General features: G+C 41.5%; 3 protein-coding genes and 1 long non-coding RNA gene across 5 annotated transcripts in view; 2 read left to right on the forward strand and 2 right to left on the reverse strand.

Annotated features, from left to right (window-relative positions):
- The window catches only part of LOC310996458, a 38,991-nt gene extending 31,277 nt beyond the window's left edge, over window positions 1-7,714 (forward strand). Inside the window, exon 2 of the long non-coding RNA XR_014595897.1 lies at window positions 6,961-7,714. This is a non-coding gene — a long non-coding RNA (uncharacterized lncRNA). The remainder of the gene's footprint in view (window positions 1-6,960) is intronic.
- On the reverse strand, window positions 2,803-6,143 carry LOC310995708 (uncharacterized protein; the record flags this gene model as incomplete). The annotated part of the gene is made up of 2 exons (XM_083984832.1): window positions 2,803-3,087; window positions 3,820-6,143. One exon carries the CDS (start codon window positions 6,141-6,143, stop codon window positions 4,494-4,496), a length of 1,650 nt encoding a protein of 549 aa, XP_083840958.1. The 3' UTR covers window positions 2,803-3,087; window positions 3,820-4,493.
- A 1,687-nt stretch (window positions 7,715-9,401) lies between the features above and the next one.
- On the forward strand, window positions 9,402-16,203 carry LOC310996153 (transforming growth factor beta regulator 1-like). Of its 2 annotated transcripts, XM_083985505.1 has the most exons (15): window positions 9,402-9,681; window positions 9,916-10,053; window positions 10,420-10,477; window positions 10,617-10,699; window positions 10,882-10,918; window positions 11,277-11,339; window positions 11,911-12,147; window positions 12,842-12,912; window positions 13,144-13,382; window positions 13,493-13,629; window positions 13,766-13,912; window positions 14,125-14,222; window positions 14,412-14,522; window positions 15,180-15,325; window positions 15,819-16,203. In XM_083985505.1, exons 2-15 carry the CDS (start codon window positions 9,935-9,937, stop codon window positions 15,905-15,907), a joined length of 1,635 nt encoding a protein of 544 aa, XP_083841631.1. In that variant the 5' UTR covers window positions 9,402-9,681; window positions 9,916-9,934; the 3' UTR covers window positions 15,908-16,203. The 2 variants fall into 2 exon arrangements, with proteins under 2 accessions (XP_083841631.1, XP_083841632.1); XM_083985506.1 differs by lacking the exon at window positions 10,420-10,477 and having other exon boundaries at window positions 9,404-9,681.
- Window positions 16,204-16,454: 251 nt separating this feature from the next.
- LOC310996155 (sialate O-acetylesterase-like) lies at window positions 16,455-21,752 on the reverse strand. Its single transcript, XM_083985509.1, has 10 exons — window positions 21,537-21,752; window positions 21,218-21,379; window positions 20,789-20,943; window positions 20,449-20,587; window positions 18,933-19,101; window positions 18,696-18,778; window positions 18,454-18,587; window positions 18,140-18,294; window positions 17,282-17,468; window positions 16,455-17,075 (listed from the first exon to the last, which is right to left on the reverse strand). The coding sequence occupies exons 1-10, from the start codon at window positions 21,655-21,657 to the stop codon at window positions 16,809-16,811; spliced, it is 1,572 nt and encodes a 523-aa protein (XP_083841635.1). The 5' UTR covers window positions 21,658-21,752; the 3' UTR covers window positions 16,455-16,808.
- Between the last annotated feature and the right edge of the window lie 1,011 nt (window positions 21,753-22,763).

Genomic DNA, 22,763 nt, shown 5'->3' on the forward strand with positions numbered 1-22,763 from the left:
TGTCCGTCTTGTGCTGAAGCCCCAAATTGCGTAATTGTCCCGAAAAAAATTAAATAAGTCTATATTTTAAGCTTGTTTGTAGCGGAAGCTTCTCGTCTTCTTCTTCTTCTCCTCTTCCTGGTCCGTCCAAATATCGCGTGATTTGCGCCGGCGTCAGTGCGGTTACTGCGAATCACGCGATATTTGGACGGACCAGGAAGAGGAGAAGAAGAAGAAGACGAGAAGCTTCCGCTACAAACAAGCTTAAAATATAGACTTATTTAATTTTTTTTCGGGACAATTACGCAATTTGGGGCTTCAGCATAAGACGGACATTACATACGAGCATCATGGAGGTATTTGGATGTTTTTTTGTGTGTGTTTTTTTACGAAGAGCTCCGGTGTCCCTTTGCAACCGTTGCACTGAAATTCACTGCTACGCCGAGACCCCCTGTAACTAAGAGAAGGGACGGTGGACTCTGATAATTCTTCCAGCCCTTAGTCAACATGAGGGTGAGTAGATAATGAGCGAAATATCATTCTAGGGTGAACTATCCCTTTAAATAGTTATATCTTCCGACAGCAATCACTTACATAAGCTGTGTCTCAATTCAGGGGCTGCATCCTTCGAAGGGTGCATTTGAAGGCCGATTACGTCACAGCGCTGCGCGAAGGCTGTCCCAATTCATCCAAATTCGAAGGCTCCTCCAAATGCAGCCTCCAAATGCGTCCTCCTTTCCCCTGCATTCGGAGGATGCATCGCTACTATCCTTCGCGGCCTCCCGTATCCCAAGATGCTTTGCTGCACCGTTGTTGTTATTAGCAACCTAGCCGCTAGCTATCGAACGGAGCAGCTCTGTGCTGTAGCCACGGTAACCCGGCTTAGCGGCCGGTTCGGAGGTGTGGCTGCCCGCTGAGCTGAGCTCTGCTCTGGCTGCTCAGGTGAGGAGCGGAGGCAAAGCATCTGACTCAAATAAAGCTATGAAAACATATCACTCTGCTCTTTATTTTCTATTCACTTAATAGCCTGAAGCCTCAAGCCTGAAGCCTACCCCCTGGCTGCTGTTCAATTGTTTGTTTATTAGTATATTAATGATAACTGCCCGTGTATTTATTCTACTTATTAAAAAAAAAAAAAGTGAGGGGCGGAGGAGCGGTAGAGCCGTTGCAGGCGCCACTTTCAAATGTTACGTTGTAACGTTACGCTGTTGTTTACGTTCGGCCGTTGTTTACATTCGGATCAGGAAAGGCTCTGAAGGCTAGACCGTCTCATTTACCGACCGTTGATGCGGCCGACGGAGGAGCCTCCGAAGCCGTTGCCTCCGGAGACCACGTAGGCTGGGTCCTCCGAAGGCTGCAGCCCCTGAATTGAGACACAGCTATAGAGTGTTTGGACTGAAACACGGGTCTCTCAGTCCCTCTGCTCTGCTCTGAGCCGAAGAGAAAACATTTATCGTATCCTACAGTTTTTATCCAATGAGGAGAGAGAACGGCATGCAGGGCTGTGTGTGCAGCCAAGGAACGCCGTGAATGTGGTGACGTAGCGACGAGGACTGTTATGGTGCGTTCAATGAAACTCGTATTTTTCCGACCGTGAAGTGGTACCAGTTCGATCTGGTACGAGTTCACCGGTCGGAAGTTACGAGTGGCCGTTATAGTGACTTTCACCGGTAAAACAGGTCGGAAAAACACGAGTGGGTTGCCTGGAACGCTACAAAGTCGTAAGTTGTGACTTGAAGCTGTAATTTACGATTTCAAAAGCCTGCCTGGAACGCAGCATTAGCGAAAACGACCGGATCACTCACTTCTGCTTTAAGTTGATTTAAAATTAAAAGAAATAATTAACTCATTGAGTGCCAACCACGTAATTTCTCGTTTTTCGTTCCCATGCGTTGAGTGCCGAAAACGAGATTTTTCGTTTTTTGCTTTTTTTTTAAATTATGAAAATAGACACTTTAATACACATTATATGTAAATTTGGGGACTCTACGACGAGGAGAACTGAAATAGATGACGATCAAAGTCACATGACAGCTCATGATCTGGAAGTTTTTATCATAACTCGGCTTCTGCAAACGAGTTCTGCATGCAGATGCAGCAGCTGCTGCAGCGCAGCTGCTCTGCTCTCACCCGCGCTGCTGCTCGAGCTGCTCGAGCTGCTCGGAGCTGAACCAGGAAGCTCTCAGCCGACAGTCCGCCCGGTCTTCATCTGGAGCAACACCGTGTCCTCCCCAAAGTCCTCCCGCGGTAAAATCTGATGGTCTCTGGGCCAAAGCAGACCGGCATCACCGACCCGTACCACAGAAGGACCGCGACCACCGGCGGGACCGGTCTTCCCGAGCCGCGGTGGCCGACTGACCCTCACGCTCCGCGGCGAGAAGCTGTGACACGGCACGGTGCTCTGTGTTATTGTTGTTTAGTGGCGCCCCCCCCGCCCCCGATGGTGGTTTTGTGAATAGAACAACAACTGTTGTATATATTTATCTTATACGAGCCCTTTGTAGTGTGTCAGAAGAGCGACAGACACAAACAGCGCACCTTTCATAAAAGACGCTCTATCTCCTTTTCTAGAAAAAAAGGAGGGATTTTGGTGAAACCCAGCCATGTTTAGCTTGATTTTTCTCAGGAACAGAGGCACGTAGAAACAAACGGTTTGTGGCCACTTGAAGCATTAAGGTAAACCTTTCAATTGAGCCACAGTATGTGTTGGTGGCAATAATATAGAATACACTGTGGCTCTACATAAAAAGTCAAAAATGGTCTAAATTGCCGGTACACTTGACTAAAACTTTGGAAAGGAGCGCGGCACTCAATGAGTTAAGAGAAAAAAAGTTAAGAAAAGAGAAAAAAATTGTTTAGAGAAGACTAGAAAAAGAAAAGATGAGTAAAAGAAAAGAAAAAGAATAGTAAAGGGAAGAAAATAAAAAGAAAGGCGAGAAAAAAGAATAGTTAAGAGAAGAGGAAAAAGAAGACTCGAAAAAATAAAGATCAGTAAAAGAAAGAAAAAGAAAATAAGAGAAGAGAAAAAGAAGACTAGAAATTTAGAGAAGAAGAAAATTAGAGATGAGTAAAAGAAAGAGAGAATAATAGTTAAAGGGATAGTTCACCCTAGAATGATATTTCGCTCATTATCTACTCACCCTCATGTTGACTAAGGGCTGGAAGAATTTTCAGAGTCCACCGTCCCTTCTCTGAGTTACAGGGGGTCTTGGCGTAGCAGTGCATTTCAATGCAACGGTTGCAAAGGGACACCAGAGAAAAACACACACAAAAAAACATCCAAATACCTCCATGATGCTCGTATGTAATGTCCGTCTTGTGCTGAAGCCCCAAATTGCGTAATTGTCCCGAAAAAAATTAAATAAGTCTATATTTTAAGCTTGTTTGTAGCGGAAGCTTCTCGAAGCTCCTCTTCCTGGTCCGTCCAAATCTCGCGTGATTCGCAGTAACCGCACTGACGCCGGCGCAAATCACGCGAGATTTGGACGGACCAGGAAGAGGAGCTTCGAGAAGCTTCCGCTACAAACAAGCTTAAAATATAGACTTATTTAATTTTTTTCGGGACAATTACGCAATTTGGGGCTTCAGCACAAGACGGACATTACATACGAGCATCATGGAGGTATTTGGATGTTTTTTTGTGTGTGTTTTTTTACGAAGAGCTCTGGTGTCCCTTTGCAACCGTTGCATTGAAATGCACTGCTACGCCGAGACCCCCTGTAACTCAGAGAAGGGACGGTGGACTCTGAAAATTCTTCCAGCCCTTAGTCAACATGAGGGTGAGTAGATAATGAGCAAAATATCATTCTAGGGTGAACTATCCCTTTAAGAGAAGAAGACAAAAAGAGAAAAGTAAAGTTAAGAAATGAAGAAAAAGAAAAGAAAAGTTAAGGAAAGAAGATAAATAAATTGTTTAGAGAAGACTAAAAAACAAAAGATGAGTAAAAGAACAGAAAAAGAAAGGTGAGAAAAAAGAACTGTTAAGAGAAGAGGAAAAAGAAGACTAGAGAAGACTAGACAAATTAAAGATCGGTAAAAGAAAGAAAAAAGAAAAAGAAGACTAGAGATTTAGAGAAGAATAAAATTAGAGGTGAGTAAAAGAAAAAGAGAGAAAAAATAGTTAAGAGAAGACAAAAAAGAGAAAAGTTAAGTTAAGCAAAGAAGAAAGAGGAAAGAAAAGTTAAGGAAAGAAGAGAAATAAAGTGTTTAGAGAAGACTAGAAAAAGGAAAGATGAGTAAAAGAAAACAAAAGTAATAGTTAAGGGAAGAAAAGAAAAAGAAAGGCGAGAAAAAAGAATAGTTAAGAGAAGGGAAAAAGAAGACCAGAAGTTTAGAGAAGTCTAGAAAAATTACAGATCAGTAAGAGAAAGAAAAAAGAAAATAATAGTTAAGAGAAGAGAAAAAGAAGACATTTAGAGAAGAATACAATTAGAGATGAGAAAAAGAAAGAGAAAAGAATAGTTAAGAGAAGAAGACAAAAAAGAAAAGCAAAGTTAAGCAAAGAGAAAAGAAAGTTAAGGAAAGAAGAGAAAAAGAAAAGAAAAATGGTGGGAAATAAAGTCAGTTCCGATGATGCTGGATGAGGTCTCCCTTCTCCTCTTCCACCTCCTTGGTTTCCTCAGCCCCAAGGCATGGCGGATCCTCGTCCATGTTGACCTCCTGTCTGAGTGGGCCATGTTTTCTTGGGGCGGCTGGTTGTTGCTCCTCTCTGGTGTGGGGGTCATGTCTTCTTGGGGAGGCTGGTTGTTGCTCCTCTCTGGTCGGGGGGCCATGTCTTCTTGGGGAGGATGCTGGCTGTTGCTCCTCTCTGCCTCAAGAGTTGCAATCAACTCATGGTTAAGTTCGAGTTGAGTGTTGTGCTGAGCTCTCAGCTCCTCCAGCACTTTTCTCAGAGACAGGTTCTCGTCCGATGCTATTTCTTGAATTGCGCGGATATCTTGGGTCATCTTTTTTCTGGAAGTGTCGATCTTAGCCCTCAGGTTTTCCTCCAGGCGCTGGCGTTCTGTCACGTTGGCAGCATGAGCCTTCCTTTCTTTCTCTAGTTCTTGCTGCAAACTCTCGGCCTGCTGAGTGGCTTCTTTGTTCTTCTCTTCAAGCTCCGTAGTCAGTTCACCGTTTAGTTCGAGCTGAGTGTTGAGCTGGGTTTTCAGCAGCTCTAGCTTTAGAACCAGCTCCTGCTCAGATGCTTTTTGGTTTTCTGTGGTCATCATGTGTTGGAGGGCCTCAATCTCAGCCCTCAGGATTTTCTCCACAGGCTTATTTTCTGATTCCGTGGCAGCAGAAGCCTCCATGTGTTTGTTGAGATCCCTCGATACTATCGTTTGGACCTCAAACATGTCCCTCAGTTGTCGGACTGTTAGCTCTCCTTTCGGTTCAGAACAAGTATTCACCATTGCATTAGTTTTAAGAAAGTTCGTCTGTTTGATGGCGGCGATCTCAGCCCTCAAGTTTTTCTCCAGGAGCTGGTATTGTGTCACATCATGAGCCTTCATTTCTTTCTCCAGCTCTTTCTGCAGATTCTCAACCTGCTGTCTGGCCCTGAGTACTTCAGCTTCATACTTCTGGGTGTCTTGGTATGAAGCTTCTTGTAGAGCTTTGTTCCTTTCTATCTTCTCTTCAAGCTCCATAGTCAGTTCACTGTTTAGTTCGAGCAGAGTGTTGTGCTGAGCTCTCAGCTCCTCCAGCACTTTTCTCAGAGACAGGTTCTCGTCCGATGCTATTTGTTGAATTACGCGGATATCTTGGGTCATCTTTTTTCTGGAAGTGTCGATCTTAGCCCTCAGGTTTTCCTCCAGGTGCTGGCGTTCTGTCACGTTGGCAGCATGAGCCTTCCTTTCTTTCTCTAGCTCTTGCTGCAAACTCTCGGCCTGCTGAGTGGCTTCTTGGAGAGCTTTGTTCTTCTCTTCAAGCTCCGTAGTCAGTTCACTGTATAGTTCGTGCTGAGTGTTGAGCTGGGTTTTCAGCTGCTGCCGCTCTAGCTTTTCGGTGGCCATCCTGTGTTGGAGGGCTTCAATCTCAGCCCTTAGGATTTTCTCCACGGACTGATTTTCTGATTCCCTGGCAGCACAAGACTCCACGTGTTCATCAGGATTCTTCGACTCAAACATGTCCCTCAGTTGTCGAACTGTTACCTTGCCTTTTGGTTCAGAACTAGTATTCGCCATTGCGTTTGTTTTAAGAAAGTTTGAAAATGAAACGACTAAAAATTACACTGTGCACTCTGAACAGGCGTCTGCTTCAGCAATGTGTCTAATGAGCTATTGTGTTCTGCCCTATAAGTATTGCCTTATGATGTCACTGATGATGTCACAAGACATTTTGACTTTGAAGCTGAGTGTTCCATTTTGACTGTGAAGTTGAGTGTTCCATTTTGACTGTGAAGTTGAGTGTTCCATTTTGACATCTTGGCCTGATGATGTTGTGACAGTTGAGGTTCCTGTCACTATGCCCCCAATTGATCATGCGCCCTGGCTACTTGGCCAAGGGGATGTACCTTTGGCCAAGTGGCAAGCGTGCATGACTCTTACCCGGGAGGTGTGGGTTCAATCCCTGCCCGGGCCCTCTTCACCTTGCCACAATGTCATTGTGATGACAATATAGATGTCATAACAGACCTATCTATCTATATTGAAGATAGGCACGTTTGTCCTACCCAAAAATTATACCGTGGAGGAGAAAAATATTTGATTTTGAAATCTTCAACTCACTTGCTTTTATTATGAAAGCGCATCAAAGCGTCATGTGACTGGCCCACCCTCCCCTCACACTCTGAGTGTTTGAGAGGCAGGAGTCGGGAGACTGATCCCGGTTGTGGAATCCGGTTTCCAGTATGGTCCTTGTACTGATTTCAGTTCTGGTGGTCCTGGTTCTGGTGGGCCTGGTCCCTGTTCTGGCACTGTCCCGGCCCCATGGTCCTGGCTATGGACAGTTCATGTAGGATCCCGGCTCCAGTGGTCCTGGGTTCAGGGCCAGGGGTACAAGGTACCTGACAGTGAGTAGACAATTGGTGAATTATTGGTTTTGGGTGAAGTATCCCTTTAAGTTAAATTGTCAATTGGTCATATTAATCCATACCTCTTCACACACAATTACCTTGTAATATGGCATGTTTTTAGCTCATTTTACTGTTACTGTTCTACTGTTTTTAATTCTCTCTGTCAGTTCAGCTAATGAAACTTCTCAGATGGTCCCAGACAGACTGAGTACAACCTGCCATACAAGACGGTGATGCGTGTACTGCTCAACTACGGCTGGCTTGACTGTTAATGAGACTATGCCCTTAATGTAATTGCAGTTTGCATGTTTATCATTTTTTTTATGATGTTGGGAAGGCAAAGGTCTGTGAATGTTTACCATTTGATCAATTCTGTAAATAATCTCTGACCTATTTCAAAATGCTTCTGGTTAATTTTCTGCAATGTATGGCACTTGTAAAGGGACATATAGCCTACCGATGGTCATTATATTTGCTCAGACATGTTTGCACAATTTTGGGTGTAAAACAATTGTTAGCACACCCCAGTATTACAAATAAATGTTAAGATGGAGTTAAGATCTCGTGCAGTTCCATTGTCCCTTCTTGTAATGATAGGGATCAGCTTGCAGGATTTTCTTATTTGAAAACACTGTACTTTGGTTACACTGTAAAAAAGAAAAAAGAAAACAGTTTAGGTCATTAGTCGCTCTTGATCATAACTCAACTGTGATGTTGTGAAATAAACCTGTCTTTACCCTGGCCTGGATGCAGCAATTTTGGAATTAGGGCCACAGGGTTTTTGTTCAGCCACATGAGAAGAGACCCAATATAGAAAGAGAGCTGAATCACTACTGTTTCATGAACATGGATAAATGAAGGATTTTATGGTTTGTTGTGCAGACAGAAGAATACAGGTTTAGGCAAACAACAAGCTGGCAAGAGAGGCAATAGAGTGCAGAAGATACAGTCAATGAGAATGGTGGAGCTTTAAAGAGTCCCCCCACCCCCCACCACCAAAACAAGATAGTATTATCCCTTATCGGTAGTGACACTCAGTTGTGCAGACAGTTTTGGATTCACTTTCCCAGGTTGTGACATAGCCTGTCTGTCTGTGGCAATTTTGAAGCCACTTGACTAGAGTGAATAAACTGGAGTTATTTTTATCAAAAAAATAAACTACTTTCAAAAACAATGTGTTCTCATACTCCAGATAATCCATAACAGAACATGATGTCAACATGAGTTATTTGGACAATAGAAAGATGAAAACAGTCAACATTGACACATGTGTTTTATTTAGGTCAGGGCACTGGAAAGAAATGTCACTGTTCGAATTTGCAAGTATAATTTTACAAAACCACAAAGAAAATTTGTGTCAGCCGCATTATAAAGGAGAGACAGAAAAATGGATAGATTGGCTCAAAACTTGAGCAGATACCTCCAACATAGTTGCATGACACAAGGGATTTTTTAAATAAAAACCACAAAAATGATTTTTCATGCCCTTTGCTTGAAGCACATTTATGGGGAATCTAACCCTTTCATTGCCTACCACCATGACAGGCTGACTAAGCAATAATTTGAGAGTAATTTAGTTCAGAGATGATGATTTCTCAGTTCACAGAAAATGGGCCCAGATCTTCACTCATGCATTTAGGACAGGGCAGTCCTTCCTCAGTGTAGGCGTGGCATATGGCTACTCTGCAACATGTTCCTCTAATCTGGGTGCTCTTGTACAATAAAAACAACCACACAAATTATCTAGGTGTATCACAGTGTCATTTTATAATAACAAAGAATCTAAAGAAAATATTGTGACAGTAAGATGAAAAATTGTGCATTTTGTGTGGAGATCTGGCTACATACAACTCCATAAGTAGGCCTAACTACACCACCTTGACAGAAAAATCAGTTTCTACCAACCTCAAATCAAAAAGCCTATGCTTTCACTAAATCAATATGGTAAAAAAAAAAAAAAAAAGAAAGAAAAAGAAAAAAAAGGGCAGGGGTTATTGCCTCATAATTTAGGCTACATTGCAATTGAAATGGGAACAAATTAGCTATAAGAAAGTGAAATTCCACACTGAGTGAGATACAGGAAGGACACATTTGAAGGCTAGGCAACTTCTTTGCAACAAACTTGAATTTCTCAGTATTTTTCTGAAATATTTAACCACAGTCTTTTTCAATAAGTATTCAAGCAATATTAATATTAATATATTTTTTCTCGCTAATCCACAGTGGAAAAATCTTCCCACTGTATCTGTGCCATAGATTGTATATAAAAGAGGTCTGTGCCTGGCCTGCAGCCTATGTCATGTAAGTTTGTAAATCATGCTTCTGGCCTAATTTTGATGCTGTCACAAAGTTACATTTGAAAAACAGATTCAACCGGATATCCGGTTTAGGTGCTCTCAGTAAACATACCCGGTGGAAACTTCGGCTTTCATTTCCCCTCACTCTTTCTTCGTAATCGACAGTGTTTACAGTCGATACTTTAGTTTTGATCCATATTACTGAAACATTTATTTTGTGCTCAGCCTCTCAGCGTCGCCGCGGTGACGTCAGATCGGGCTGCTATCTAGTTCACGTTAGCCTTTAGCTTCTCTCTGCTATGTAAACAATAAAAGCGAGCGAAGGTTCCGGTTTACACACGGAGGCAAAACAGTCCGGGAGCACGAACTGCAAAGAAGTGGACTCGTTGGTTTTGCTGCATTTTAGTTGAGGTGTGTGTGTATATATTTGCCTCTGCATACGCTTTGTTCCTGTTGTTTATGTTACTAGCAGCTGCTAGAACTTAGCAGGTATTAGCTTCACTGTAACAGATATGCATGCAGGTCTCTGTGTTGTTGTGTACCTTTTGCAGTAGCTAGGTATGTGTAAGTGTCTGTTTCTGACAGAGAGATAGCCTATGCTGGATAGTAAATGTTTTATTAATGTGTCTTCTCTCCACCGGACAGAGGGTCGTCCCTGTCTCCTATGGAGTCTCTCAACTCGTTTGAATCCGAGATGGAGGCTGATGGACAGGGGAACTACTCTCTGTTTCCTGCTCTGGACAGCATAGCAAGTCTGTCTGGGACTGCAGAAACTCTGGAGAGGTTGTTCAAAATAATATGGTTTTCCTGTCACAAACAGTATAGCTGTGCCCGAATAAAAGTTGGTAGGAATCAAAACTAAAGAAAAACAGCAGCAGAGTAGGGATTTGCCTGGATGACTCTGAGCTTTTAGTCATTCAGTTTCTTTTAGTTATATTTTTTGGCCACATCATTTGCTGTGCAATTCAACATACATCACCACAACACCTCTCATGCTTAGTTTCCTGACATTTCCTTTTTGCTAAAACACATGGTAGATGAGTATGTGCTCTAAGATTTTGATATTCTTTTGCTAATAATTTTGCTAAAGTGCCAGTAAAGCAAATGACAATGTTTCACTGGATAATACTGAGTTTTTCCTATTTGCAGTGAACCACCCAGTGAAATTGCAGAGAAGCCAAACCTCACATGGCTTGATGCTGCACAGGTGTCTGTCATTAATTGCTCATTATTCAGTTTGGTGTCATTAATACTATTTACTATGATCAACTGCTGTACGAGTTTTTGTTTTCAAGTTCTGTTTTGTTCAGTTTTTTTTTTTTCCTTATTTTTTTTTTTTCACGTAGATTGTCTTGGAGGAGGCAGGACGTCCCATGCACATAAAGGAGATTAAACAGAGAATCATTGACAGAGGACTTGTTCAATCCAAGTACAGCAATACTCTCAATTTACTACACCATCTTTTTTGCCATGTGTGTCCAAATGTCAAATCATGAAACACTTAACACACAATATATTATACATAGTGTTTGTCTTAGATGCTTTAGACCACAGACTAGTTGTTTAATCTACATTTAGACATTGCTCATCTCATTGCTCTCTTCTTTGCAGTGCAAAATCGAGTCTGGAGGCTGTCATGTATCGTGAGGTAAGGAGGGTGTTTAAGACTCAGCCAGACAGCAACCTCTGCTGTTGAGTATAATAACTTGCATCTCCATTCAGCATCCGTGTTTGTTCAGTCAGTACTGTACAACCATTGTCTGTATTTCTTTTCCTATTTTTTTTTCTTTCTCCATGTTTTTCCATCCTGCTTCTTTGACCTTATTTCACTATTTTAATGAGAAGCGCTGCTGCAATCACAACAAATGGCGCCGTCTGCTCACACACACACGAACGAGCCTTGAAGCAGCTGCTTTCTAATAATGATGGAATTAATCTAAATTGGGAGTGAGATTTTGGGCTTTTCCAGCCCCTTGCATTTGGCCTCAGTCTCACATATGTTTCAGACACAAAAAGGCAGCAGGAGATTCAAGAGGATTGAGAACAGAAATGGAGTCTTTGCACTGCTGGTGAGTTAACTGGGATACTAATGGCTATTTCACACTAACTCTGAATATATTCTGGGATACTGAAAGGGCATTTGACCTTTTACGCCAGGCTATTTGTCATGGATAAATACTGAGGCGCTGCTGTTCACACAGGACTTGTGGTCCAGAGCTATAGATGGATACACCTCATTTCCTGGTTCGATTCCACCATAGACAGAATTATCAATATTGAATTTTGCATTATAGTGTCATTAAAAATTGGCAGATGCAGTGTTTTTGCTGTGGAGTGACAATATTATCTGGCGTAACGTCATAGATGTTTTATTTCCTTATCAAACTTAATCAGGGAAGAGATACTCTCATTTTAATTTCTTCAGTTTTAATCAGCTCATGCACATTTTGGTTTCAGTGATGTTCATTGTTTGTCATACAGCAGTTTATGTGGAAGCTACATCATTGTGAATTGTCCGTCTATCTGGTAGTCTGTATTGTCATCTGTCTCTCCTGCAGGCAACACAAGCTTGAGCCTCAGGAACTCACTGGCACAAAATGAACAGACCTCTGTCTTTCTCTCCCCTCTGTCTCACTGCAGACTGATGAGGAGCGGCAGCAGGCCCTGCAGGCCTTCACTGCTCAGTCTTTCCTCAGCTCTCCGCAGCGGAACGCCATCAGCAGTTCTGGCTCAGGTACCTCGGCGCCGGCCTTCCCGTCCCCCACTGGCTCCTCTGAACACAAGGCCAAGATGAAGAGGGGTTCGCGAAAAAACCAGAATGAAAAGTACCGACTCAAGTACCTCAGGCTGCGCAAAGCTGCTCGGGCCATGATATTTGTGAGTGAACTTAATTAATACGTAGCTGTAGGTAGGCCAGTCACAACTATTACATAATTGCCTGAATTTTTGAATTTTTTGAGCTGACCACATTTATTTCTTTTGCATAATCGTTAAAATCCTATACATTCATCTGTATAAAAACAGCTGGATGAAACTAACAGAAACATCACATTTCGATCACTATTTTCTTGTCGTTTTCCTCCGTTTGAGGTTCGAATTGAGCTCTTTTAATGACACCATCACATTGCGCCCCCCCCGTCTTCTGCTATAGTTCAACGACACAAGTGGAGAGCCACAAATCTTTCTTCTAATATTCGACGACCTAATTTTGATGAGCATTTATCATGAATTTAGATCAAACAGAAATGCAGTTTTTAATTTATATGTTCCAATCTTTAATGCCAATAAATGGCTTCTCTTCTTCATAAGGTGTATGTGTATTATTTGTATACTATTTAGTGGAAAAGCCTATTGAATTGTTAATAGTAATTATTTGTATTGCAATTAAATGTTATCTAAAATTTCACGATTGTAACAGCCCTTGCTGTATTATTTTTCCCCACATACTGCATATATGCAAATACAAAATGTAATTTCTTACCGGTGACAGCTAAAGTTTTATACAATTTAACTTGCTTTCAGGATATGCAGCCCTTGACTGATCAGTGTTGTAAAACTGTTGCACCTACAGGAGAATGCAGCTCTCTGTGATGAAGTTGCCCACTTAGAAGAGAAGTTTTTGAGAGCAAAGGAGGAGAGAAGGTGAGTGGACAGATTTCAGCTCTGCTTATGATTATCATAAAGTTCTGAAATACGATATTGGCCCTCTGCTTCGTTCAGCAAGGACCCACCCATTCATTCCCCTTTGTCATGTTTTGTTATTCTTATACATGGATATGATGAAGTTTTAAAATTGTGAAGATGGCAATTTATTGTGCATTTTCCAATTAATGTGATCTTTATGTGAATTTAAACATTTATTTTAATTTGCAGGTTTTTACTGAAGTCGTTGTTGCAGTACCAGTCTTTGTCAGACGGCGAGATATTACCTACACCTTCCAGCTCTCATCCTCCTGCGCCACCTGTGGCATTAACCTCAGGAGTTGCAGGGGCTTCAGGGCTGTCGGGGGGGCACAACCTGACGTCATCTGTGTCAACGGGGGAAGAGGGACCTCTAAAGAAACCCAAGAAAGAAAGGAAGGAGCGAGGACGGGAGAATGGAAAAGAAGATTGTGAGTGCTTTGGTCAAGCATTAATGCAAATGCATATTGATAATTGATGAAATTTGAATATTTTGCTTTCACCTTTAGCCAATTATTTCACCGCCTTATGTTTTATTCAGTGCCAAAGAAGATGTCTAAGAAGAGAAAGCTAGCAGACGGGTCTCGGAAGCTGGTGCAGCCCATCCCTCTGGACTCATCTGGTCGTCCCGTCTTTCCTATCGTACTGGGAGGTTTAACAGTCTACAGTCTGGGGGAGGTCAGTGTCACAGCTTTGCTATTATCACAGTGGTAAACTTAAGGTAAATCTATGTCATCTTGCCACGACACATAAAGGCCATCTTGAGTTTAGCTTGGTGGTTAGAGTAAAACCACATTATCTGACTGCTCTCCAGATCATCACAGACAGAATGCTGTTCCATGATGAGTATGCCATCTACCCAGTGGGCTTCTGCAGCACACGGATCTTTGCCAGCATGAAAAACCCTGACCAGCAGTGCCTCTACACCTGCCAAATCAAAGATGGGGGAACACTTCCACAGGTAAACACACACACAGCTGTGATTGTCTGCAGTTTTGCCAAATATCCCTCATCATTCTCTTAAACCTTGCACACAGATACTTTATGAAATTGGTAAATAAACATTTGCTCTATTAAAATACTACTGCACTGGCAATCATCCTTCAATTCATATATAGATGTACATACATATACAGTATATATATATTTTTTTACAACATTTTGTCTCTCCAGTTTGAGATCGTGCCTGAAGACGATCCTCAAAATGCCATCGTGGCCTCCTCTGCCCTGACGTGCCACTCCAACCTCCTGAAGACCATCGCATCTGTCTGGTAAAGACATTCACCACAGAGGCTTGGACTGAATAGTTTGCGGTTATTCTGCATGAATGACATAGTAGGCATGAACAGGAATAGAAAATGTCCACCAAATGTTAAAAAAACTTTTTTTTCTCCATGTCAACTTAATTAAATATCACTTGTAATATAATTGTGTACTCATTCAACATGTCCTTCTTCTAGTTCCAAGTCTGTGACGCCCATTGTGCCATCAGGAGCAGACTTCTTTGGTTTCTCCCACCCAACCATCCAGAATCTCATCCAGAGTTGTCCAGGAGCACGCAAATGTACCAAGTAAGAGTAACTTAAAGATTATCATTTCAGAATAAGAATGAAATTTGTTTCTAAGCTTTTATAACATTTTAGAGTAGAAAAGCTGAAGAGTGTTGTGTAGTAAAGTCTGGACTGTTCTGGGTTCTGTGTCCAGTGAGAGTTTAAATTACTAAAGCAAAAGCAGTCTAGTCTAATATTACCGTCAAGGATTAGTAGTCGAAAACATGGCAGACCAATTTCCTCGGCTTGCTGGGACTCAAAACTGCAGCACTTCCCGACTCATCCATGAAATTAACAAACAATTGTAATTTATTTGTTAATTATAACACAAGACAGATCTCACCATTTTCAACATCTACATTGGTTGTGCAATTTTGGGAAACCCATGGAATGTAGAAAAGTGTTTCATGGACTACAAAGTACCTTAAATAAAGTTTGTCTCCCAATCACAGCAAGTATTACAAAAAAACAGTTGTTCCCTGTTTATGATGATTCAGATAATGATGTTTCTGAAACTCTCAAACCGTTGCATCATATAAAACCCACGAAAACAAGAGACTGGAAAACACTGACAACCCTGGAGGAAGTAACCTACATACTTGTTACTTTTAGTAACAGTCAATTATGATATGTCGTAGCAAGATGATCTTGTGCTTACATTTTACCTTGTTCTTTTAGCTACAGATGGATCCGATTTGAGGTGTGTCGCCCCAGTGATGGCCAGGTTCCCCACAGCCTATCAGAGGACGATGCCTCCGTTAACTTTGAAGCCTACCAGAGACACCAGGGCTTTGATGAGAACATCAAAACGGAGCACATCACAGGTTAGTTATATTTCTATAGCATGGTTCTAGTGTACATTAAAGCTGGTATGTCCATCCAACATGTACAGACTAGAAGCCTCGAGGTTAAACAGCTTGAATTACTGTATAAATAGAATCTCTTAGTGGGAAAACAAATAAGAAGCTGTGTCTTGTTCTTTGGGGCCTGCTGTCAAAATGTCTGAGTGAAGCAGTGAAGCTGCTCCAGTAGAGTCTCTCAGCTCAACGTCGCTCTGCTCTGTGTCAATAACACTCATCCCACCAACTGCTTCACCAGGCCTCTGCTAGAAATCACATATCACGAATCTAACTGCCTCGTTTGGCTGAAAAACAAAAGTACACTTCCTCATAGGAGTCACGGGATGTTCTTAATAGACTTTCAAAGTAAAAGTGAACCCAATTATTTGTAACAGTACTTCTGTTTTTGTCATTTCCTACATTTCTAATGCTGACAGGATGATCACACTGACGGCCTCTGTTCTTTCTGTTTCCTCAGGACAGACACCACAGTCTCCTAGCTCCTCTCATCAGCACCACCTGACATCCCCCACCATGAAGCCCTCTACCTCATACTTCAGCTCCTGATTCTGACGGCGCCGCTGAAATAAGGTCTCACCCGATCACATTCTTTGTTACTGACAAAGCCTACCGGTACATTTTCCCGGTTAAATTATTCTTGCAATGGCGTCATATTGGCTCAGATTTATGCTATGTATTATATGTCGCCCTCCTAGCTAGCTCCAGACAGCGTTACTGCAAGCTGTGTGCTGACATGGATGATAATAATATGCTGGATGTGGCAGATTGACTTTGTGCTTAATGTGATAACTAACACCTCTGTAGTGGAAATTACATTTGTTACTGTATGTATGACCGAGTCCAAGCTGACATGTTTAGGATGATACTAATATACCATTTTAACTAGTTAGGGATCACACCAGAAAAACTGAAAATAAGACGATTATGCTTTCCCATGTACACACTGATGCATGTTGGTGCCCTATTTGAAGTTTTTCCCGGTTGAAACAAATGTATCTCATATTTGGATGAATCAATAATTCCATTACCTTTAAGTCTGTTTTTCCCATGTAAAAGCTTTGGCTTTGAATGTAATGTAATCACATCCACATAACCTTGTTGATTTGTCATTTATTTGTGCAAATTATGTATGTCAGCAGAACTTATCTGAATCAGTTTAAATCAAAATAAAAAAAATATGTCTCATTTTCCTAAATTCATACAGTCCAGCAATCATTGGCACATCATACAAAATCATACATATATTTAGAAAACAGTTTGCCCCAGAGGTCTCTGACCTTCTACAAGCTCTTTCAGTGTCCAGACTCGTCCGGCCGATAAATCTATAACATGATAGTGTGTCGGGTAGGAGACTCACTATCTGGCCAATCAGCTCATTTGACCTCAAGGACCGAATGTGTATTTTTTTTTTTTTTTTTTATCACATTGTCTTCTTGCAGTTTCTGCTTCAGTAGCTTTTCCAAACGTTTCCTTTATCAGAGTAGCGGTTGATAATGAAAGGAGGGGCAGGTAAAACCCCACTGGTGCTGTAGACTGGACAGGCTTTAAAGTCACAGGGCCAATCTCTCCATGCATATCGAACAGCAGCTACTTTATCAGTGGCTGGACACAAGCCGGCAGATAACTGGACGGTGGTTGGACCCTGTTGTAAGATAGGAGCTGCAACCCAGAGGGACTTGGACCCGCATGGAGCCACAGTCCCAGAACAACAGACCTGTATTTAAACATAAAAGGGTCGATACAAGGGAGCTCAATTATTTGCAGCATGAAATGAGTTTGTCTCTGACATAGTTAGACCAAACATTAGTCACAATTCTTTTTGTTTATTAGTGATCCATGCAAACAATGTGTTAACACTGTTATCAAACCTAGTATGTGTATATGGGAGAAAAATGTACATCTACAATGACTCCACTTTACCTCAAAGACGTCCTTCGAATATGTGACAGAGACAGACTGGTTGTAGGTTATGTTGACAAACGTTTGTGAGGACAGGATTTGGACGGGGAAAGGTCCAAGAAAGGACACGTCCTTTTCATTATAAGCCACTGCCCTCGCTCCTAATGTCAGCCTGTAGGCTACGTCCTGCTTGTCCCGAGGATGGATTCTGACGAACACACAAAGTAAATAAATAAGTCACATGCCAGTCTGTAAGACCAGACAGGCAGCTTAAAAGTCAAATACGAAAGCAGGTCACATGGTCACATTTGTAGACTTTAAATAAAGAAAATCAACAGAGAGAAGGTTTTTTTTTGTGCATCGAAGAGTCTGTCGATGTTAAGAGTTATGCCAGAGGCTTAAAGTGGCTTGGCTGCATATCATAAGCAAGTCCAGGAAACTTTTGTTTATAAGGATCCTAAAATCTACCCAGAGACTTTACAAGAAGCCAGAACAGAATGGTTTGAACAGGTGCGATCTGATAATCGCTTTGCTCCAATTAAAACTCTTGCAGCATACTCTGGAGTGACATTAGGTCAAACCTGAAACGGCTTCCTGCACCACATCTCTAAAGTTGAGAGTTAGGGTTTAAATGAATACATTAAAAGACATGTAAGAATCCATCAAACCCATGTGAAGAAGTTCTGCAGCAGTGATTTGAATTAATTAATGCGGTGTCACTGTCTACCACCTTGAAAAGAACACTTCAGTGTTAATTAATGCTCGATAAAGGCTAATCACACCCGCATGCTACTAAGTGTGAATCACACATACTCTGCGATGCTTTTTGGTAATTTAAAGATCTCACTTCCTATGCAAACCTATGAACAGGATCCTTACGTGCCATAGGGTGATGTTGTATCCGGTAAATCCAAAGCCACGGCCATGAAAGTTCGCTTCATCCTTGAGTTGGGGACAAAGCCAAAGTCTGCCGTCTGGTGCCAGCGGATGTTGGGAAAGCCATCGTCTGTGGCGTCTTTTTTGTAGGTGGACAGCTGGACATAGGGGGAAGAGAAGAAACACGAGTTGGACCGATATAATAATCCAAATAATATGAGCAAGGTCTTTTTATTTTATTGACATGGCGACAGTGAAGCAATAAGTCTTTTTTGATGCTACCACTACACTGAAGTCAGAGTAACACGGTTACATACCTGGACAAACCCAAAGGGGAAATCAATAGCTGTCTGTCCCCCTGAGCCCTGATGAAATGCCATCCTCCAGTCATCAATCATAGCAGGGAAAGAACAATTGTACTTGTCCTGGTGATATTCTGCATTTGCCTCACCTGAAAGAGTCAAAACCTCATAGATAGATACATGTGTTGTCTTTGCTCTTTAAAAAAAAAATCAAATATACATTGACTATGAAACATGTGCAGATGGTCCTGACGTACCTTGGTACCAGATGGCTCCTTTGATGGTCATGTTAAGCAGTGGGTGGATCATTGCATTCCACAAGATTGAATTGTTTTTAGGGCTGTAGGATGCATAAAGTAGAAACAATACAGTTCATTAAAGTTAGCTCTCCTCGGTTATTAGTTACACATCAGAGACATTCACACATTTGCCTGTGAACAGAATTACTACGTAGGCTGCAGGTTATCTGAGCTGTGTTGTCTTCATATCTGTACCCGTCTGTGGTTCCCTGTAGTCCACACTGCTGCAGCGCTCTGGAAGATGACCAGACCTCCACGGGCGTGCCTCCCCAGCAGGACTCCACCAGTCCGACGGGGTAATTCAGAATCTTGTTCATGTAACGTCCAAAGAGCCAGCACACTGCGGAAAAGTCAGCCAGGCTCCCTGCAAACAACACTCGCTTGTTTAATTCATCAATCCACAGAGAGCAAGTTGGTGAAAATACATAGACAAACAAAAAGCATCATGGTTGATATACACTACCAGTCAAAAGTTTGGACACACCGTCTCATTCAATGTTTTTTCTTTATTTTCATTACTTTTCTACAGTGAAGATTCAAAATGAAGTCATCAAAACTATGAAGGAACACATGTGGAATTATGTAGTAAACAAAAAAGTGTTAAACGAAGCAGAATATGTTTTATATATATTCGATTTTTGAAGCAGCCATCTTTATGTTTTGATGACAGATTTTTATTCCAATTCCAACAGTCTTGAAGGAGTTCCCAGAGGTGCTGCGCTCTTGTTGGCTGTTTTGCCTTCATTCTGCGGTCCAACTCATCCCAAACCATCTCCTATACAGTGTCTTGCAAAAGTATTCACACACCTGGAACCTTTCCACATTTTGTCATGTTACAACCACAAACTTAAATGTATTTTATTGGGATTTTATGTGATAGACCAACGCAAAGTAGCACATAATTGTTAAGTGGAAGGCAAATGATACATGTTGTTCAACTTGTAACTTGTAACTTGTAATGTGGAAAAAAATCAAGGTGTATGAATACTTTTGCAAGGGATTGTAATTCCATAAGTGTTCCTTCATAGTTTTGATATCTTAAAGCAATACTAAAGAACTTTCATTTTTGGTTGAGTTTGGCGGCGCCAGTGGACCAAAGCGGTAGTGTTTTGCCTGAAGGGAGACTCCATCTCCCATGAGCACCAGCGCGTAGCGCCGTAAACATCCTGATCTCCTGGTGCATGGAAATTAACAGAAGACGTCCAAACTAAGTTTCTGTTACCAGCGGATCATTTCACAGTAAACACACATACACAATCCGACGGGAACGTGCCGCATTGCCTGCTCCCTCCTTGTCGTGACTTGCGAAAGTGAAACTTAAGTGAGAGCCGGGTTACTGCCATCCACCTCAAAGCTGCTTAGTGCCAGAGAAAGTGACACAGACCCCCTCAGGCCATGACATTCAACTTGTTGTAAGTCGATGTATCATCACAAAAGTTACGAAAATATTTTATGAAGGTTGAAAAGTTACTTAGTGCTGGTTTAAGTATAAATCTACAATGTAGAAAGTAATACAAATAAAGAAAGACCATTGAATGAGAAGGTGTGTCCAAAATTTTGACTGGTAGTGTATGCTGTACCTGAAACAAAACAGTAGCTTCAATTTAGCACAGAGCTCAGATGCAGTAGTTCAAAACCCCAAAAGCTTTAGCTGCAAACAAAACAACTCTTCGAACAATTCTGGGAATGAATAAATAAATCAGTGGCTCACCCGCTGTGGGCACAGTCCAGGGATGTTCCACCTGAATCAGATCAGTCACTTCTCTTTCGCTCATGTTCAAGGCTGCCATGAAAGTCCTGACATGAGGATATTTGGCTGCGAGGGCCAGCTCGTCTGATGCATTGAAAATCTATCGGGGAGAGTTCATCATTAAACAATAAAATGTGAATAAATGCATTAATACATTTCGAAAAGACTGCTCTTTGTCTAGAATGACTCCATGCCATGTTTTTGCTCCATGCCAGGGATGTGTTGTCATCTTTCTGTCAGTGATACTGTCCTAACCATTCATACTGCTCCTATGCTTTTTATGTGCAATAGCCTCGCCTACCTCTGATGTTGTGAAGTACATGTTGCTCTGTCCTCCACACAACCAAACATCTCCAAACAGCACATCTAATAGAGTGGCCGTGCTGCCTTCGGTGACTGCCTTCACAGTGTAGGGACCGCCAGCTTCAACGGGGTCAAGGGTGACTCGCCAGACACCTGTAAATGAAATATAGCCTAAGTATTTACACAAACTGTCAATGAAGGAAAAATAAGTGCAGGTAAGAAAAAAAAGCAGCATTTAATAATTTGGATTACTGGAATATGCTCTTGATAGAAGCGGTTGCATAAAACAACCTCAAAAAACAAAAAAAGAGGGGTTTTTTGCCCCCATCCGCCCCTGTCAGGGTCACTTAATGCGGCACCTGCTGCCCTCAGCACCCTGCAGATGTTAGGATCAACTTCCGGTCTGACAGCAACTGGCTGCACTTAACTTTTGTCACAGTGACTGGTGAGGTTTTCTGTGTTATCGGTCCTGACAAGGTGACGTTGACCTGTGCCCCCTCAGGGCCGTAGCCCCACAACACAGCGCTCTCTGGAGACTTCTGCAGCACCATGTGGTCTCCATAGTAGGAGGCAAAGCGCAGCCCCGCATCTGCACACACAGACAACTCTATTCATCTCTTTACTACAGCCTACTTGAATTAAAAAAAAAAAAAAATCACATGATAAAAAACAGGAAGGATAGGCTGTATTAACTTTCAGTTCTGCTTTACTTTCACACGGTTAAATGCTTACACAGTGTTACTCACCAAAGCTGTCAACAGAAGCTACAAGTACAAAAACAGCCCACAGTGTTATTGCCATGACAAACAGACAACTCATGTTAATAAAAAGATGAGAGGTTCTGTCGGACAGACGCATGCCCGTCATTTGACATGCTCAGTCATATCACAGACCGACCGTGTACCCTACCAGTCACGAAACTCCTAACATCAACAATTGTCCCGCATTTCCGACCAAGTCAGGAGTTTGTTTTGTTCCTGGAACGTCATCACGGCGTAGCTGAACGACGCCCTTCAAAATAAAAGCACAGCATTTAAATAAACGGAGTGCAGAATAATATAGAAACATCAGAGTCAATTCATTGTAATTAAACAGCAAAACTGAACATTTTACATTTTACTGTTTGTAAAAAACACATTTGGCCAAATGATATATATGCTATCTCCTCCTCCTCATCATTATTATTATTAGTAGGCTAGTAGTATTGATGATATTGTATGTAACTTGCAGGTTTTAATTTGTTCAAGTTTGTTTTAAAAGTATATAATGATGCCCATTTAAAAACCTACTGTATTAGTAGTAAGTATTTTTTTCCCCAAAGCGGTTTCAATCAAAGTCCTTCTAGGCAATACAATACAATATAGAACGTCTCTGTTTCAATGGAAGGAAGAAATTCACCGTTCTCTCTTTGTGCAAAAAATAGACTAAAAGGTTGAACTGAGAAGTGCAAATTGGTCATATCATGTTCTGATGTCACAGCCCTTTTAGCACAAAATGATCTCTCTGTTTTACTATTTTCTCTGCTGCAGCGATGGAAACAGTCCGCAGTGAGTCTAGTGAAGCTAATTTTGCAATAAAAAGGTTGTAATTTTGGAAGGTCAGATTCTCTGTAGTCCTGCTCACTATGGGCAAAATATGTCATCACATTGTGGCATTCATTAATGGCAAAGAAAGAAAGACTCCTCCTTTTATCATATCCAAACAATCTAACCCTAACCTCCCCAGCGACAGACATACAGAAAGTCTCATTAGCATCTTTCTGAAGTCATGTTTTTGTTAATTAGATGAAAAGGTCCAGTGGCTTATTCTCTCTTTTTCTTCTTCTTTTTTTTTTAGCTGTTATAACCTCCTTCCATTTGCAGACTTGTAATGATCTGTGAGTTCATTAACCTGAGCGACACTTTAGTCATTTTAATATTAATATTAAAACATTAATTAATACAGATTCAAGGTAAAAATAAAAGGCCTGATTT

This window comes from Trachurus trachurus, assembly GCF_905171665.1.
Source record: "Trachurus trachurus genome assembly, chromosome: 13".
NCBI classification, from domain to species: domain Eukaryota; kingdom Metazoa; phylum Chordata; class Actinopteri; order Carangiformes; family Carangidae; genus Trachurus; species Trachurus trachurus.

What these genes read in the sequence shown, in the direction of transcription:
- LOC310996153 (XM_083985505.1), top strand. Translation starts at nt 9,935, where the DNA reads ATGGAGTCTCTCAACTCGTTTGAATCCGAGATGGAGGCTGATGGACAG. An exon ending in GGAGAATGGAAAAGAAGATT is followed by an intron (nt 13,383 to 13,492) that starts GTGAGTGCTTTG and finishes TGTTTTATTCAG; the next exon opens with TGCCAAAGAAGATGTCTAAG. An exon ending in AAGACCATCGCATCTGTCTG is followed by an intron (nt 14,223 to 14,411) that starts GTAAAGACATTC and finishes TCCTTCTTCTAG; the next exon opens with TTCCAAGTCTGTGACGCCCA.
- LOC310996155 (XM_083985509.1), bottom strand. Translation starts at nt 21,657, where the DNA reads ATGACGGGCATGCGTCTGTCCGACAGAACCTCTCATCTTTTTATTAAC. An exon ending in AGGAGCCATCTGGTACCAAG is followed by an intron (nt 18,588 to 18,695) that starts GTACGTCAGGAC and finishes TGACTCTTTCAG; the next exon opens with GTGAGGCAAATGCAGAATAT. An exon ending in ATTCGAAGGACGTCTTTGAG is followed by an intron (nt 17,076 to 17,281) that starts GTAAAGTGGAGT and finishes GTTTAAATACAG; the next exon opens with GTCTGTTGTTCTGGGACTGT.